This window comes from Equus caballus, chromosome 15, assembly GCF_041296265.1.
Source record: "Equus caballus isolate H_3958 breed thoroughbred chromosome 15, TB-T2T, whole genome shotgun sequence".
Taxonomy (NCBI): domain Eukaryota; kingdom Metazoa; phylum Chordata; class Mammalia; order Perissodactyla; family Equidae; genus Equus; species Equus caballus.
The window spans coordinates 90,933,132-90,953,145 of record NC_091698.1 but is presented as its reverse complement, the minus strand read 5'-3'; the positions used below and the strand labels follow the sequence as shown (position 1 = coordinate 90,953,145).

At 36.3% G+C, this 20,014-nt stretch overlaps 1 protein-coding gene across 8 annotated transcripts in view; it reads right to left on the bottom strand.

Moving 5' to 3' along the window:
* Nucleotides 1-10,025: 10,025 nt before the first annotated feature.
* The window catches only part of WDR35 (WD repeat domain 35), a 54,741-nt gene continuing 44,752 nt past the window's right edge, over nt 10,026-20,014 (bottom strand). For all 8 annotated transcript variants that reach the window (XM_023619470.2, XM_001503372.7, XM_023619471.2 and 5 more), the window contains 8 exons: nt 19,858-20,004; nt 19,064-19,196; nt 17,044-17,154; nt 15,969-16,133; nt 14,951-15,091; nt 14,137-14,293; nt 10,686-10,926; nt 10,026-10,379 (listed from right to left, as the gene is read on the bottom strand). In XM_023619470.2, the coding sequence (XP_023475238.2) occupies nt 10,229-10,379; nt 10,686-10,926; nt 14,137-14,293; nt 14,951-15,091; nt 15,969-16,133; nt 17,044-17,154; nt 19,064-19,196; nt 19,858-20,004 (1,246 nt within the window). In that variant the 3' untranslated portion in view covers nt 10,026-10,228. The remainder of the gene's footprint in view (nt 10,380-10,685; nt 10,927-14,136; nt 14,294-14,950; nt 15,092-15,968; nt 16,134-17,043; nt 17,155-19,063; nt 19,197-19,857; nt 20,005-20,014) is intronic.

The following is a 20,014-nucleotide window of genomic DNA, read 5'->3' as shown; positions in this document are numbered from 1 at the left end:
ACATGTTACTTTTATATTCAAAGAACAATAAATTAATTTCTTAAAGAAGAAAAAAATGAAATGAGAAAATAATCATAGGAATAGACAGTAGGGGGCAATATAATATTGCTATTTTCATTTTGGAAACTTAGGAGCAATACCTTAGAGCTATAAAATCATCAAATAAGTACTCTTGATTTTCTCTTAAAAGTGTGGTAACACAGGGGCCGGCCCAGTGGCACAGCGGTTAAGTTCGCACGTTCCACTTCTCGGCGGCCCAGGGTTTACCGGTTTGGATCCCAGGTGCAGGTATGGCACCACTTGGCAAAAGCCATGCTGTGGTAGGCATCCCACATATAAAGTAGAGGACGATGGGCATGGATGTTAGCTCAGGGCCAGTCTTCTTCAGCAAAAAGAGCAAGATTGGCAGTAGTTAGCTCAGGGCCAATCTTCCTCAAAAAAAAAAAAAAAGACATGGTAACATAATTTTCCCCATTTCTACATGAGAACTCTGTGTGACCTCTAAGGAATAATTCACTGCAACCTCCAGTCATCTGACATTTGCCTAATACCTTTATAAGTAGTTGTTTTTCCTGTTTGGTAGCAAAAATGCTATTGTACATCTCTTGTATCTCCTGTCCCTTTCTCCCCTTATCCACTGTGAAGCCCAACACCCTCCTAACCAACCCCCACCAAAATATTTAAGTCAAAACAAAATACCACGTTATCCATAAGTTGCAGGTAAATGAAACAGGTTAGACACAAGTCATTTTTACTTACAATATTTACATTTTATTTACAATATTTATTATTTTCATATATATATTTTTTTACTTAATGCCGCATAAAACCTATGATCTCAGCTATTGGAATACCAAAAGATAATCTCAATGTGTACTTTAGCAAAAAAAAGAAAATGTATAATGAACTTAGCATTTGTGCATGACAGCAGGTCAGTCATGCTATGTTGCTTGTGAGGCACACTGCTTATCAGGATAGCTTTATCAGCCGGTTCTCTCAACTCAAGACTTTGGCCTACCATGCTCCTTTGAAACATAATTCAGGCCAAGTTTTATGATAAAGAACAACTCAGCATTACCTAAAGGGAGGCAGTTCATGTTTATTACAAGAAGAAAACAACATAACTGTTTCATTATACTGTCTTCAATATACTACCTCATTCTGTCCATCCAACTTCTCTCCAAGTATTTGTTATATATAGACCATTTTGCTTCTCTTTGCCCCTTTCATCAGGGAAGAGTTTGTTGGTGGTGTTATCCTGAAATTCCCTTCATATTAAATAAAACAAATAGGGTAAATTCATACTGTGGATCTTTCTCTAGTACCATTTTCAAGCAAGACCAAGGTCCCCAAGACATTATGGCAGATCACTAAAACTTTCACAGATATAAATCCCAAACAGTCATAAGCTTTTACAATAGTAGAAAAGATATGTCTGTGAATATATATATGTATATACATGTATGTATAATGTATTTGTGTGTGTGCATATATATACATGTGTGTGTATATATACACACACATATACATACATGTATATACACATATACACACACACATATATGTATGTGATAATTAGGTCTACAAGAGATGAGAGGTTGTTTTTAGAGATTTTGGTTTCTGGATTAAACCGAACAAGAAGTAGTGACAGCAATTCAGAATCTATCTGAAATAACTAGTTTATGGAAAAATTCAAGGGCTCAGGCAGCATGGAATCAGTGCCAAATGAGAAAGCTCCACGAGAGTTCACAAAAAATGTTAGGAAAGGCCTGAGGAGTCAACAGCTGATTTTGGAATTGAAGCAAATGGGAGTGTAATCAACAAGTCAGAGTAAGGGCTGGAGGAATGACAATTTAGCTTTATGTTCTCAGCTGATTCCTGAGATGGGAAAGGGAAAGAGAAAGAAGAGATGTTCAGGCATTAGACCAGGGACCAAGAATCACAACTCTGAATATGCAGTCCTGCAGGAACCCTGCACCCTACATCCCTGAAAATTTCTCTTTCCTTAATGAAGCAGAGAACAGTTTCATTCCTGAAAATAGAAAGTCTTATAGAAATTTGTAGTTAAATTCAACAGGAGATATATTCCAGATGTCAGCATCATGGCAGAGTGAGCTCTCCACTTGAACTCCCCCTTCTAAAGTACAACCAAAAAGACATTCATACACCAACAGAGGAGATTCACACAACACAAAAGACATCTGAGAGACCCACGCAGCCATATGTCTGAAGGTGGTTGGGCTGGAGTCTCTGGAGGAAGTGGAATCTGGTAAGGGGGACTCTTCTCTTCCCAATGGCAGCCAGGGACCTCAGGACAGTGCCCAGCTGTGAGAGGAAAGGGGGGAGGGGTGGCCCTCTGCAGGAACACCATTGCTCTCCAAGTTCCCTCACAGCCCAAGAGAAAGCCCTACACATAGAGGAGACTGAGCTCTTGTGGGGGTGTCTCCATCAAACTAGCACTCCAGGAGAGCAGTTGGTGAGGGCACAGGGAGAATGCTGGGATTGCGCAGAAGAAAGAGGGTGCCCCTCCCCCACCCAGCACTCCAGCCCTCTGATCACCCAGAGTGCCGAGCAGAGAGAGAAGTGGCATCTGGGAAAGGCGCACAGGTCTCCATGATCACCCAGAGTGCCAAGGTGGGAGAGAGGTGGCGGCTGGGAAGGGTGCACAGGTGAAAGAAGGTGCCCCTTCCCCCACCCAGCACTCCAGCTCCATGATTGCCCAGAGCGCAGTGGGGAGAGAGAGGCGGCAGCTAGGAAAAGTGTGCAGGTCTCCAGGATCACCCAGGGTGCTGAGCAGAGAGAGAGGCAGGGGCTGGGAAAGGTGCGCAGGTGTAAGAAGGCACCCCTTCCCATGCCCAGACTCTAGTCCTACAATTGCCCAGAGCACGCCACAGAGATGGAGGCAGCATCTGGGAAAGGCACACAGGTCTCTGGGATCACCCAGAGTGCCAAGCAGAGATAGCGATGGGGGCCAGGAAAGGTGTGCAGATGTAAGAAGGCTCCCCGTCCCTCGCAAGCACTCTAGTTCTACAATCGCTCAGAGCTCCACACAGAGAGAATAACAGAGGCAGGGGGAAGTGCAAGTGAACAAAAGCACCCTTGCCCGCCCAGCACCCCAGATCTGCCATCAGTCAGAGCATCACACAGAGAGAAAAGAAGTCAGCAGCTGGAGCTAAAGAGCCCTGGATGGTGCTGGGCCCAGAATACACAGTGCCTGATCCCCACCCAGTGGCGGCAGGTGGAAGCTGTGACCAGATAATAACTACGTGGAGGCAAAAATCCAAGCCACCAAGCAGTATGAAAAAGCATATTAAATCTCCAGACCAGCAGGAAAGTGACAAGTACCCAGAAACCAATCCTGAAGACACAGAAATTCATAATCTAAATGACAAAGAATTCAAAATAGCTATCATAAAAAAATTCAATGAGTTACAAGAAAACACAGACAAATCAATAAATTCAGGAGCTTCTTTACAAGAGAATGAAACTATAAAGAAGAACGAATCAGAATTGTGGGAGATTAAAAACACAATGGATGAGATTAAGAAAAATCTGGATTCCCTAAACAACAGAGTTGACAATATAAAGGACAGAATTAGCTATTTAGAAGACAGTAATATAGAAATGTTTCAGATGGAGGAGAAGAGAGAACTAAGACTAAAAAGAAATGAAGAAACTCTCAGAGAAATATCTGACTCAATTAGGAAATGCAACATAAAGATTATATGTATTCAAGAGAGGGGAGAGAAGGAGAATGGAGCAGAAAGCTTGTTCAAAGAAATAACAGCTGAGAACTTCCCAAACCTGGGAAAAGACCTAGAAATAGAAGAGAATGAAGCCAGTAGATCTCCTAATTTCATCAATGTAAAAAAGACGTACTATATACTGCAAGGCATATAGTAGTAAAGCTGGCAAAAGTCAATGACAAAGGAAAAATACTAAGGGCAGCAAGGCAGAAGAAAATAACTTACAAAGGAACCCCTATCGGGCTTTCAGCAGATTTCTCAGCAGAAACCTTACAGGCTAGGAGACAGTGGAATGATATATTCAAAATTCTGAAAGACAAAAACTTTCAGCCAAGAATACTCTATCCAGCGAAAATATCCTTCAGATATGACAGAGAAATAAAAACTTTCCCAGACAAACAAAAGCTAAGGGAGTTCATCACCACAAGACACCCCCATAAGAAATCCTCAAGAAGGCCCTCATACCTGAAAAAAAAAAATAGGAAAAGGGCTACAAAGCCCTGAGCAAGTTGATGAATAGGAAGGCAGTAATCAGAAAATGGCAGCTCTGTATCAGATCAGGTTAGTCAACACTCAACTTTAACATTAATGATGAAGAAAAGGAAAACAACAAAATAAAAATAATCTCATCATTTTAACCACAAATTCACAACACGAGATGGAATAAGATATGACATAAATAACTTAAAAGGGGAAGAGGAAAGGGACAGAATCAGCATAGTCTAAGGAAATAAAAGTTATCAGAAAATGCTCTACCTCATCCACGAGATTTTTTATACAAACCTAATGGTAACCACTAAACAATTAGAACAGAGACATATATGATAAGCAAGGAGAAAATGAAGAAAACCACCATAGAAAACTACCTAATCAAACTGGTAGTTCGAAATACACATGGGATGAGAAACAAAGGAAATGCAGAAGAACTGGAAAATGAGCAATAAGATGGCAGTATGAAGCCCTCATATATCAATAATCACTCTAAATGTTAATGGACTGAGTTCTCCAATCAAAAGACACAGAGTGGCAGGATGGATTAAAGAATAAGACCAAACAATATGCTGCCTCCAACAAACACAGCTCAGCTCCAAAGACAAACACAGGCTTAGAGTGAAGGGATGGAAGACAATATTCTAAGCTAACAGCAGACAAAAGAAAGCAGGTATTGCCATACTTATATCAGACAAAGTAAACCTCAAGACAAAACAAGTAAAGAGGGACAAAGAGGCAGTATATACTGATAAAAGGGACACTCCACCAATAAGATATAACACTTATAAATACATATGCACCCAACACAGGAGCACCGAAGTACATAAAGCAACTACTAACAAACCTAAAAGGAGATACCAATGACAACACAATAATAGGAGAGGACCTCAATACCCTACATACATCTGGATAATCTGGATAGATCATCCAAACAAAAAGTCAACAAGGAAATAATGGAATTAAATGAAAAATTAGACCAGATGGACTTAATAGATAGATACAGAACTCTCCATCCAAAACCAGCAGAATATAAATTCTTCCCAAGTGCACATGGGACATTCTCAAGGATAGACCATAAATTGGGAAACAAGGCAAACCTCAATAAATTTAAGAAGATTGAAATCATATAAAGTATCTTTTATGACCATACTGCTATGAAACTAGAAATCAATAACAAGAAAAAAGCTGGGAAAGGAATAAAAATGTGGAGACTAAACAACATGCTACTGAACAACCAATGGATCATCAAAGAAATAAAGGGAGAAATCAAAAAATATCTGGACACAAATGAGAATAAGAACACTCCATACCAACTCATATGGGATGCAGCAAAAGCAGTCCTAAGGGGGAAATTTATAGCAATACAGGCCCACATTAACAAACAAGAAAAAGCTCAAATAATCAATCTTAAACCACACCTAACAGAATTAGAAAAAGAAGAAAACACAAAGCCCAAACTCAGCAGAAGGAGGGAAATAATAAAAATTAGAGCAGAAATAAATGAAATTGAAACAAAAAAGACTGTAGAAAGGATCAATGAAACAAGGAGCTGGTTCTTTGAGAAGATAAACAAAATTGACAAACTCTTAGCCAGACTCACTAAGAAAAAAACAGAGAAGGCTCAAATAAATAAAATTAGAAATGAAAGAGGAGAACTTACAACAGGTACCACAGAAATACAAAAGATTATAAGAGAATATATGAAAAACTATATGTCAACAAACTGGACAATCTTGAAGAAATGGATAAATTCTTAGACTCTTACAACCTCCCAAAACTGAATCAAGAAGAAATAGAGAACCTGAATAGACCAATCACAAGTAAAGAGATTGAAATAGTAATCAAAAACATCCCAAAAGATAAAAGTCTAGGACAAGATGGCTTCTCTGGAAAATTCTACCAAACATTCAAAGAAGATTTATTACCTAGCCTTCTCAAACTATTCCAAAAAATTGAGGAAGATGGAAAAATTCCTAATACATTCTACAAGGCCAACATCACCCTGATACCAAAGCCAGAAAAGGACAACACAAAGAAGGAAAATTCCAGGCTAATATTGCAGATGAACATAGATGCAAAAATCCTCAACAAAATATTGGCAAATCAAATACAGCGATACATTAAAAAGATCATACACCATGATCAAGTGGGATTCATACCAGGGACACAGGGATGGTTCAACATTGGCGAATCAATCAGTGTGATACACCACATTAACAAAATGAGGAACAAAAACCACATGATAATCTCAATAGATGCAGAGAAAGCATTTGACAAGATCCAACGTCCATTCATGATAAAAACTCTCAATAAAATGAGTAAAGAAGGAAAGTACCTCAACATAATAAAGGCTGTATATGACAAACCCACAGCCAACATCATGCACAATGGAGATAAACTGAAAGCCATACCTATGAGAACAGGAACAAGACAAGGGTGCCCACTCTTACCACTCGTATCTGTCAATGAAAATAATCCATAACCAATCTATAAATGAAAATTTGAGTGAGTTTATTCTGAGCTGAAATCTGAGGATTATAACCCAGGAGAGTCTTTCCACAAAGGAACAGAGCACTCCAAAGAAGTGGGGGTACACATGGTGGTTATACACCCTCAAAGAGGGTGTTTCACATATGATTGAAATGTCCCTCCCACAATAGTCACAAGACTGCCCTGTGGGCACCGCACTTGATGGGCACAGCAGGTAGTGGTCTGCTATCTCGGAGGGCGTAGCAGGAGGCAAATCTATTGTCTTGAGCTGGGTGGTTACAGGCGGTGGGCATACCATGAGGCAAGTCTATTGTCTTGAGCTGGGTGGTCACAGGCGGGTGCCGCAAGCAATCAGTTCCTAGCCCAAAGAAAGATGCTTAATCCTTAAAGAAATGCCAATGTTGGGAGGGGAAGAGAAGTTGCACCTTAATCTCAAGGGCCTTTGTTCTTGCCATGGGGAATCTCTAAAGCATGCTCAACAGCCACGGTCAGGCCCTTTTGGAAAGACAAGGTCAGGCTGAATTAGGTTTACACAAAATGGCTTCCTCGTATACTCCAATATATCCTATTACTTGCCATTTTTATTTGTCATATCCAACATAGTACTAGAGGTATTGGCCAGAGCAATTAGGCAAGAAAAAGAAATAAAAGGAATCCAAATAGGCAATGAAGAAGTGAAACTCCCACTGTTTGCAGATGACATGATTTTACATATGGAAAACCCTAAAGAATCCATCAGAAAACTATTAGAATAATCAACAACTACAGCAAAGTCACAGGATATAAAGTCAACTGCAAAAATCAGTGGAATTTATATACTCCAATAACGAACTAACAGAATGAGAACTCAAGAATACAATCCCATTTACAATTGCAACAAAAAGAATAAAATATCTAAGAATAAACTTATCCAAGGAGGCAAAAGACCTATACAAGGAAAACTATATGACATTAGTGAAAGAAATAGATAATGACATAAAGAAATGGAAAGATATTCCATGCAGATGGATCAGAAGAATAAACATAGTTGAAATGTCCATACTACCTAAAGCTATCTACAGATTCAATGCAATCCCAATCAGAATCCCAATGACATTCTTCACAGAAATAGAACAAAAAATCTTAAAATTTATATGGGGCAACAAAAGACCCCAAATAGCCAGAGCAATCCTGAGAAACAAGAACAAAGCTGGTAGTATCACAATCCCAGACTTCAAAATATGCTCCAAAGCTATAGTAATCAAAACAACAGGGTACTGGTACAAAAACAGGCACACAGATCAATGGAACAGAATTGAAAGCCCAGAAATAAAACCACACATCTACGGAGAGCTAATCTTCAACAAAGGAGCCAAGAACATACAATGGAGAAAGGAAAGCCTTTTCAATAAGTGGTGTTGGGAAAACTGGGCAGCCACATGCAAAAGAATGAAAATTGACCTTTATCTTTCTCCATACACAAAAATAGACTCAAAATGGACCAAAGACTTGAAATTAAGACCTGAAACAGGAGATATATTCCCTAGGACTGATCTCTTTGCTAGGATATTATTTCTGATTCAGGGAAATATTCTATTCTGGCATAGAAAAAGACAAATGAGATAGATGAAATTCACTGTGTTAAACTTAGATACGAAACTTATGAGACATGTTAGACAAAGTAAATAGAGCATATATGTGTGACCATACCTAATATTGATGAGGCACTGAAAATACAGAAGGCAACCAAGGAAGTAAATATTCATGACACACTAAATATAATGCAACTGATAAAGCACTCAATATGTATGAGGTCTTGATTCAGTTACCCATTGTGACACTTACTCTGACCCGTCCTCTGCCCAGGAAACACAATCGAATCCATGACTGCTGAGCAGGCTAATTCAGCAACCTAAAGCTGTGGCCAGGTGTACTTGCCCCAGAGCTTCTACTACAGAGCAAGTGTGCATCACTGGCCTGTGATACATTCCATCTGATTGGGTCCCCTGGCTCCAACCTCAACTCTGGTCCTCCTCATAATCACACTATCAGGGGGAAGCTGATGAGGTAGACAACCAGGAGATAAGAAAAATATATAACTGAGGATTCAGATACTGTAATCTTTCTACCCCACTGGCACCTTATCCTAATAGTGTTCACTTTCTCCTTGTTCCTCACTGCATGTTTCAAATTGATTCAATAAACAATGCAGTTTGAGCATCCTCATTTGGTTTATAACCCTTTCTGTTCCACGACCTCTAGAATGGCTTGCTTGGTAGTGAGGCTGCTATTATATGAAGGTAACTTCCAACAAGGCACACAAACACGGACAGAGACTTCTAAGACTTCTGATCTCATTTTATTTACGCACATGAGCCCGCTGTCATAAACTCATGTAGGCTCTAAACCTCTTCTCATAGCTCACTATTCTCAGTCTGCAACAGGCTTAATTTGTTTCTAAAAGACCAAAAACATATCACATTGAGAGAGTTAACTGACCTAAGTATTGCAGCTGCAATAACAATGTTGCATATTTCTCTTTATTTATTGCCTCCACTAAACATGAGCCAAACTTCAGCAAATAATCTTGATGAAATTGTGCTAGAGTCTGGTCTGCAGCCACAAAATGAGAAGATGTAAGTTCATTAGAAATAAATGGAGAACATTATTAGCTACATAAAACAGGTAAGAAATTACCAATTACTGATTACAATTTGTTCTTTTTTAAATAATGATAATAAGTCAAAACAGATGCATATCAAGAAAGAATCACTCCGTACAGCCCGAGAGCTGCTTATTCAAGGGTCCAGCTTGGGGACAATGTTTCAACTGAAACTGTAACTAGAAAATGGATGTTTTGTATAAATTGATATAGAGCCAAGTTTTCTGCACAATAAGACGAAGAGTAAATGCCAAATGCCATCTCTTAGATGAGTCTAAAAGGGTAGATAAAAAAGGAAAAGCTATAAAAAATAAGGCTATTAGAAACAATGTAGAAAATGTCTCAAAATGCCTTCTCTTCACTTCTGAAAATGAAATAGAGAAGACATTCCACAACTTATTTAATTAAATACAGCAAGAGTTAGAGCTCATTTCAGTCTTATAGTTGTTTAACCTCCTTCTAATACAGGTTATATCAATTCCCTAAACTCAACTTTGCCCCACTCTTAGACTTCCCCGTCCCCCCACCCCCGCCAAGATATTTTAAGGAATTAGTAACCTTGACAGTATGAGAAAAAATTTCCCATTCGGAATATTTCCATAGTATCATGTAACCAACCACAAGATAGACAGATAGATAGACAGACAGACAGAAAATAAGGTTGATTTCCACGTTTTATTGAAAACCAGCATCATTATTTCACAGTTGTATTTTTACACAAAATTATATATATATAAAAACATGTGGAAGTCAATACATATTTATAAAAACATATGGAAGTCAACCTTATTATATATACAGTTACACCTATATATATTTGCTACATATATTTCACAATTTTACGCAGTTTGTCACTTCTTTATCCCACTGAACTATGGCATAAGGGACAGAAGCTGTAGTTACTGATCTCCTGAGCCAGCACACAGTGCTTGCATACACTGCACATCCAGAACTGATATTCGGTGATTGGGCTTCCTGTGGCAACACATGTTGGCAGTTTCCCTTCCCCTCTGTAAAAATAAGAGGAAAAACAATTTAATTATACTTTGAAACTTCTAATGACTTAAAACTTTATTTATTACACTTTAAAAACTGAAGAATGAAAAAGATTTCAAGGTAAACTCCAAATTAAAACTTTTCTTACAATGAGAAAATAAAGCATTAATACGCTTGTAAGACTAAATAAAATAGGGTAAAATGTTAAGGTAAATTACTTCAAAATTTAGCGCTTTAATAATTACTATGCACTATTATACATATAGAAATCCAAGCTTCTAATAAGGTAGAGTGACATCTACTAATTAAAATTAGCATACCCTTCAAGAAGGTTGTCCAGCTCCGATTTTCTGTTATCTTTTGGAGTATGTTTGGTGAAGATTTCTAGAGCAAGATCTTCATATTGCTGTTTCTGTTCTGAACTGAGGGTCTCTAAAGATTCGAGTTTAATAAAAGCTTTTGAACAAGTACCAAAAGCTCTGCTGGCACACGCACAGAGTGCTAACAGAGAGTAGATCTCAACGGCAGGGATGATGTCTTCATAGTCTCTCAGGTGAAGAGCTGGGAAAGAGAAGACAAAGTGGATTTTGAAAAGTAATCATGATACCATGAACATGCATGGAAGAGAATCCATGCCAGCTGCGGTAGTTTAACCCACGTGAACCTTAGCACACTGAAAGCAAACCACCACGGGAGATGGCAGCACTAGTGGGAGGAAGCAGGCTACGTGATTTCCAGGGTTCTGTAATGCCAGCCAACAGCTCAGGTCCTACAAAAATCACCACCACCGCATCATGCACATACACACAGACAAAGAAATCTGATGTCAAAACATGCCTCTTTTGTTCCATATAAACATGTTAGAAATTTCTGTGGCATTCCAGAAAAAGTAAATTAATATTATACTGTGTTAGTCATAATTCTCAAGACAATATCATGCTCCCTTTTGTAAAAAAAAAAAAGTATAAAATCATATGTTTTCTATTTGTGTTTCTTTGAACAGATTATTGCTTTTCTGTTTGTCTTATTGAAACAATAGAATGTTGAGAAAAAAGAAGTGAAAATGAGCCTCTAAGTTGTCAGTTCAGACAATTTATTTTGACAGCTAACCACATCTTATTTTTAATTTTTCTATACTGGAGATATAATCTCTTTCCTAAAAATGCACTGTAGAATTAATATCAGATCGGTAACCAAATTGTATCTTTTTCCTTCTCTAGACCTTACAATCTTAAAAATATCTTGTTACAGTATATTGGGCATTTCATAAAGTAATTTAAGACAATATATTCATGTATTTTACAATTAGATTCCTGTAAACCGGGTCAAGTATTTACAACAAAGTTCAATGGAAGAAATTTACCAAAAATTCATTCATTCACTTACAATAAATAATACCCTCTAATTTTATAGGTTCATAGGCAATAATTTACAGGGCATACATTGTTTCAGATCATTTTATCACTGACAAGAATATTGAAGTATGTGGATATCTTCACCCAGTAGGTGAAGAATCTCAAGTTAAAGGTCTAATTTTATCTTATAAGTCTAGAAATTGTGCATAAATTATATAAAATACAACAATTTTAAACAGTGAATAATTTGTATATAAATCAGTTAAAATTAAATGGTCAGTTATAAAGTAAACACATAAAAATAAAAATGATTCCTATGTATAACTAATAAACAATTCGAAAAACAAATTTATAGTCCCATTGCTAATGACAACAAAAATAGAAAGAAACTGCAAAAGAAATATTCAGAGTATACAAGAAGAAAACTACAGAACTCTAGAGAGAAGACAAATATATAGTTTTAAAAAATTGATGTTTCTGGATGAGAAAACTCAATATTGTAAACATATCAATGATCCCATTAATAACACATTAAATTAATGCAATCCCAATTCAAAACCCAATGGGACTTCATTGAAACACCTTCCGGACTAAAAAAAGATTCTAAAGTTAATCTGGATGAAGAAATGCAAGAGAATACCCCAAATTTTTTTCAAAAAGAAGAGTAATGAAGGAGGTGAAAGTCAAAATATTAAAATGTAAAAGTAAGGTAAGTAAGACGGCAGTACTGACACAGAAACTCGTGACTAGAAAATAACAGTCTAAGAAGAGATTAAGAATATGCGTAAATTTAGTTTCATGGAGGTAGAATTTCAAATCTGTGGGGAAAGACTAAGGTTTTAATAAATGTTTTTAGGCTAACTAAGAAGTTATAATAAAACATAACATCTAATAACCTTCCAGTGAAGAACTTCCTGAGCAGGACCCCTATGTGAAATATATAAAGCAAAAGACGGATTTATAGGACTGTAGAAAACCACTATTACTATTATCATCGTGGCTACCACTTCTTGAGGGCTCACAATGTCAGGCACTGTAATAAGTGAATTTTCTTTTCATGAATTTCTCACTTAATCCTTAAAACAACCCTGTGAAGGCGATACTATCATCCCCACTTTTCACAAAAAGAAACTGAAGCTTAGAGAGGATAAATAATTATAACTTATAAATTCTAAGGAAAATCAATACATTGGCTGAGGTTATAATCTCTAAAGAACTCTTACAAAAATAATGAAAAAAGAAAAACCATCGCTATAGAATGCCAGAAACACTCAAATAAAAGAATTTCTCTAAAAGATTTCTCTTAAAGATCATGCCATTATGATATAGATTGAGGATATATTAGGGTGTGATGTATGTTGGTGATGACACAAGCAACTGATTGGTGATTTCACAGTGGCCCAACCACTGTGACACGGGAAGGCTGGGATGGAGGGTGACAGCACCTGCACTGCTGTTATGCCCATCTGAAAGCACTATAATGGTTTTGTCCTTCATATGCTTTGGTTTAAAACATAATTCTCATAATTATGCTCTTTTGGAGTTAATATATCTAAACTCTAGAATATCATTAATCCAGAAATGAAGATCCTGATACTGCATGTAAATAAGCTTCTATAAATTATAGTATATAAATACAATGGCATATTATGTAGCAATAAAAATGATGACACAGATCTATGTTTACCAACTTGGAAAGATAACTGCAAAGATAACTGTTGAGGGTAAAAAGCAAGCTCCTGAACAACGTATATCGTATGATGCTACATTAAGTCAAACTGTATACAATTTTATACACGTGGATAAAGTCTAAAAAGAAGTTCACCCAAATGTTAGCAATGACTACCTCCAAATTTTTAAGATTATTTTCCAAATTATTAGATTATTTTACTTTTTTCTTTGTATTTTTTTTCTGTTTCGGTTAAAATGGTTATATAAGTATCATTTTTATAAAAAAACAAGTTACATGCTATAGAAATCTATCTACTGATACGGAAATATTTTGCAACATATTATGTTTTTTAAAAAGTACCCAAAAGTATGACCTGCTATATTCCCAATACTGTAAAAAAAAACAAATTATTTATATACCCACACTCAAAAGGATATGGACTTGGCTATTAAGTTTTTTGACTTTGAATGGATAGAATAGTGAACGCTATAAATGTTCTTTTTGCTTATTTCAAATTCCTGGTTTTTCTGTGAACCATATGTATTGCTTTCTATGTATTAAAAAATAAGAACTTCAAAAAGGGGAATGCACAAAACAAATTATAGATAGCAAATCTCAAACATATAAAAATAAATCCATAGAAAAAAGTGTTCTTGAAATTAACGTAAGAGCATATAGAGGGAGCTGGCCCTTCATTTCCGCCTGTAATTTTGAGTCAATTCTCCGCGTCAGGGAACAGCCCACCTGTCTTCAGCGCAGTGTCCACGTAGCCCTCGTAGAGCTGCCTCTGGGCCAGGATGAAGAAGTGGTAAGCCTCAGCCCCTCTCCAAGCATTGTCTGTGAAGCGACTCGCTGTGGACAGAACTTCCTCTTCCAGCAAACCAGCCAAAGCGGAAGTGGCCTACAAGGAAAGCAGACCCACACTTTCTGTCAGCACGACTCTAACAATGGTCCTTCCAGTGAAGAGAGCTCCTGAAACTGTTATACATTGAAATATCCAGATTAATAGATTTTATCGTCACAAGTCTGTCACTACAGACTTAATTACTCCAATATAATTCATATTTTGTTAAACTGCTATGATGACATTTTTTTCTTCAGCTTTATTGAGGTATAACTGACAAATAAAATTATAAGATATTTAAAGCATACATCGTGGCGATTTGATATACATACGCATTGTGAAAGGATTCTCCCCGTGGTATGATCAAATTTTAAAATGAATTGATTAAACTTTAAGTTAGTAAGAGAATAATTCATTTATACACCAAATAATATACATATTCTAGGAAAGTTTTTAAAACTCACTGATTAGAAAGGATTTACTAAGAAGGAAATAATTAAAACAAAGACTACAGATTAGTCTTGCAGAAAGCATAATTTTCAGTATTTCCAAGTAGAGATTTCTAAATTTGAGCACTAATTCCAAAACAGTCATTCCTTTTCCTCATATCATTTAAGAAAATAAATGCAAACAAGCAAATTAAATGACCTATCCATAAAGATAAGCTTGATAGGCTTTTTTCTTAAATACTTCAGATGATTTAATGTCGTTTACCTCTGAACCCTTCCCTTTAACTTTCCCTCGCTGGGCATTCTTCATCTGTTCGTGGTATTGCTCTATTAGTAACGCTGACAGGACATACAGCTTCTTCACACGTAAAGGTTTAGTTCTTTTCTTTGCCTCTTCATCTGCAATCTGTAAACATTTGAAGATTTGGGGGAAGATATTTATTAATCTACATTTGTATAAATATAATCATTTCTGAAATTTGAGTCTCTAAAAAAAGGAGTAAAGTCAGGATGGAATACAAAAACCACCTACTTATGATAAAAATTTTAAAACCCATTTCTTTTCCTTAGTATTGATAGGTACGTAGTTTTTTCCTTAGTATTTAGCTCTTGGAGTTAGAACTCTTAACAATCATAGAAAATAACAGATACAGTTAAATAACCAAGTCAGAATAAAGAAAACTTTCACAGAATGGGCAGTATTTTCCGTAACAGAGATTTTAAAACTAATGTTCCAAGTACACAACAATAAGACTGCTTTAACATGGTACATCCTTCAGAAATTTTAATGTATTTAGATGATTCTGAGGGAAATTTTTCCTTTTTCATTAAATCAAATGGGAAAAGAATAGAATAGAATGTAAAATTGGAATACATTAATACTATACTGGTCATTTTCCCTCCAAATGCATATTATGAGAAGTGTAATGTCTTTAAAACATACATTTAAAGAACTCAAAATTCTATTATCAACAAGATTTAATTCCCAGGTAAGAGAATTTGTATTTTATGGTCCCTGAAAATTCTATAATTCTTTGTTAATTTCAGTGTTAAGCAAATATACAACTGTTTAGCTATCAATAAGGTGCTACTATTAATAAATAGCCCTGTTTGTAAAAGGTAATAATACTAAGACAATGCATAGTTATAGTAGTAATAAAACCAGAGGGATTTTGCTATAATAAATATTTGTTTCCAAAGAAAATGGAAAATGTATTCTTTAGTATATAAGAAAACACTAGTAACTAGAACAAACTAAATACTCACCAAGATTATTACGTTACCTTAAACATCAGTTTAGCAGCATCATAAAAGTAATTGGCTTTCCGGTAGAGTTCTATGGCATCAAGAGTTTTATTCTTTTCCAATAAATGAGATGCATACCTCGCTAAAAGGGATCCAATTTCTTTCATACTATGATTTTTAGCCAATTCAACAGCTTTGTTCCACTGGGGAAAAAATAATACCATTCAGTTACCCAGGCATTTACAGTCACATGTCATAAAATTCACAAAATAAAACTTACAATAATAGATAACACTTTACAATAATAGATAACACTGTGCCAAAATTAAAAACCGATATGTTTTTAAAAATCACTTAAATTAAAATCAGAGCAATTATAAGTTTTCTAAGTTAAATATGTGTCTAAATGATTAAATGATCTAAGACTTTGATTTGCTTAAGAAGTACATCTGAAAAGGAAAGCTTCAAAGTTTATAATCACATTCATCTTATAATTCTAATTTTGTACAAACTATGAATGAGAAAAAGATACATTTGTTTATAGTAATACAAAATACATAATTTCAGTTAATAAAATGTCCTATCAGATTTAACATTTAAAAGTTATTTTTATAAAGCAAATGGAGCTTTACAAAATACTTTAAGAAAACACTTAAAAGAATACAATGATTGTCAACAATTCTATACTTTTAGTTAAATCTCAGCTCTTAAAAATATCAAATATTCATTTTCTATAAAGGGAAAGGAAAATAGATTTGCCAAAATAAATAGTGATAAAAGTAACTCAATTCCTTCCTCTTGCAATGACCATTAACTGGTCCTTCTTTGGAAATAAAACCCAACCCTAATAAAATGCAGAAAATTATGAAATTACTTCCACACAAAAACTTGCCAGACTAAAGGCACAGGTTTCTTCATGTTCCCATATTGAGTTAGTGGGTCACGCTTAATGGTAGCACTTCAAGAGGTAAGTGCAAACTCCATTTTCTTGTCCTCAACTAAGTAAAAGAATATCTGGCTCCTTTCACAAACTTCGTCTCAAGCCGTCCAACCCTTATATTGGCAACAATCTTTAAAGGATGACCATGGTGACTCTAATTTCCAGTTCCTTACTTGGTTGAGATGCACACAGGTATCTACTGCTGCCTTTGGCTGATTACATTTCAAAAATGCAGTCACTGCTTGTTCACACATTCCAACTCTCACAAACATTTGTGCTATTTCCTGTAAGTACAAAACAATACTATCAGATTTCACAGACCAAGGAAATCACTTATATTTTAATTTACAAAACTCCATAGGGACATATGGATATTAAATTTACTGGTGGTTACTGTGATTGTCCTTTTCAATGGACATAGGGGCAGAGGCTACAAACCAGAAAGGATGCTGAGGTATCACCATCTATAAAACTAGGGCTTCACTGGCTCACACCACTCATCTGATTTTTAACCTGATCCTGAAGATACTGCCCTCTTTTCTTCTTTCAGTTCAGTTGCTAGTTTATAGAAATAGCAAGCTCCAAAACAAAGCCCCCACTAGCGGGTGGAAAAACCTTTAAGGCAATTGACAGAATATTCAGTCATCAATTAGAGGCTTAAGGAAACCTCGCATTCACAGAGCTCAAATACTTCTATAAAGAAATGCCCCAGACAAGCTGGCCATTCATTAGTTCAGGAAGCTAGACACAAAACAGAGCCGCCTTGGAGGGTGGCGGCAGGGAGAGGGAGCCAACAAAACCCAATCATACTCGTTTGGTGGTATTCTCCATTTTCAGAAAATCAATTTTTTTTCTTTCTGGATATCGAATTGGCCAGAGTTTTTCTCCCCACCCCGACTTCTAAAAGATTTTGGGAAACTAGCATAAAAGTACATTTTGTATATTGTTATCCTTTTAGAAAGCAATGCTTTTATTTTTCTGATTATAAAGTAATACATTATTATGGGAAAAAAATTGGAAAATATGAAAAAGTAAAGCTACTCATAATCTTACTGCCCATAAGAAACCTCTCTCAATATTCTGGTGTAATTTCCTAACATCTTTGTCCTATGAATATATATGTACGTGTGATACACTGTCCCCACACCCAGGGTTATAAGTAATTTCATAATTACTAGTATATAAGTAATTTTAATTTCCTTCCTACTCAAGAAAACACACAGGACTGAGAACACGGTGCATGAACATGCCATTGTTACGGGGATAACTGCTGTAATTCATGACAGAGAAAACGGAATTATCAGAATTCTATACTTAATAGACAAAATTTTTGTGGCAGAACTCACCACTGATATATGTCCAGACCCTGCAGTTGACAGCTGCTGACTCTATAGGTATTGGACAGCTCAGTGATTTACACTTCAGATAAATAAAATACAAACTCATACATTATTCGACAATTAATTTAAAAAGGCTTTAAAAGAACATTCAAAAGGAACTACAGAGAACTCTGCTTTTCATTTCTTTCTTAACATTAAATACTTTACTGGTAATATAACCTAATAAAAGTCAAGCTATCTCTTAAAACTTTTTTTATAGTAAATTTCAAATGTACACATACACACACCACTCCCCAGACCCACCCTGGATTATTCTGAAGCAAATCTCTGACAACATATCATTTCATCTGTAAATATCTCATGTGTTCAGTTAACTTTTTTTTTCCTGAGGAAGATTGTCCCTGAGCTAAAATCTGTGCCAATCTTCCTCTATTTTATATATGGGATGCCACCACAGCATGGCTTGATGAGTGGTGGATAGTCCACTCCTGGGAACCCTGGCCCCACGAACCCCGGCCCGCCCACGCAGAGCGTGCAAACTTCACCACTACGTCACCGGCCTGGCCCTCAGCTAACCTTTAAAAGCGATTTTATAAAACTGATGAGACTGCACAAGACTGTGATCATGTTAAAGCAGTCGGAACGGGACTGAGTCTCCCTTCCACTTTCAAGCGCTCTGTAATACTGACAGATTGTTTTAATAATTAAAAGCATCATTCCATGTCTAAGGAACTGTAAGATTGTAGAGTAATTTTTAACTTTCTTTGTTGCAGAGGACATTTCCTGATCATAACATTAAAATACCTTATAAAGTAACCTAACAACTCCAAAAACTAAAATGTGCAATACCTACTGGAAGCAACTTGTGGTGTTCTGGAAGTGAATTGGCAAGATTCTCCAACCCCTCATAATCTTCTAACATGTAGTAACATTCCGCTAAGCGCTCCTGGTTCCGGCCTTGTACATAATATTGTACAGCATTCAACCTATGGAGAGAAAGAATGAAAACTTTCAAACACTAATGTGAATCTCCTGATAAATGAGCGCTTTCACCAAAAATGTTCCTTCATCAGAATTACCAGTACTAGTATACTCTAGTCATCATCTTCAGTTACAGAATCTCTTTGAAGCATTTAAATTGAAAAAAAGATCTAAAGAATGTGTAGCATATTTTAGTTGCAACATTCTTTGACTATTCTTAAGAAATAGCTTTAATCTGACCTGCAGTCGTTCTTCCAAACACTGACATAAGTATATTGATCAAAATGAAAACTTAAGAATAAAACCAATGATTTCTGAAAATAATCTATAACAACAAAACAAGCAAATATAAAATACTTTTTTTACATTCTTCAGAAATAAATCATCTAATGTCTTAGAATTGCACAGTGTAGTCTCAAACGGTAGAAAGCTGCCCAGAGTGAAGTGCAAGTTTCGTGCATTTGGAAACTCCACGGTTTTACAATGCTCATCTAACCACTTGAAGGATCTCTTGCTCTCCAGTGTGAATCTAGAGCTATTTGAATTTTAGGATCGAGGAGGACGGTCCTCATTTCTCTAGCATTATTTCACAGGGAAGTACTCAGGCAGCAACATTTTAAGCACGTGCTCGAGGAATGGAAGAGGTGGTCCAGATAGGTAACCTACCACTTTTGTCGATCAGCGAAGTAGTCTCCAATGGCATTGTGAGCTTGTTCAAGGAGACTGTCATCCGCATCACCAGATCCAGTTTTCAGGAGTTGGAGTACTCTAAACCAATCTCCCAATTTCAGCCGGAGGCCAATAGCAAGATCTCTACAAATAA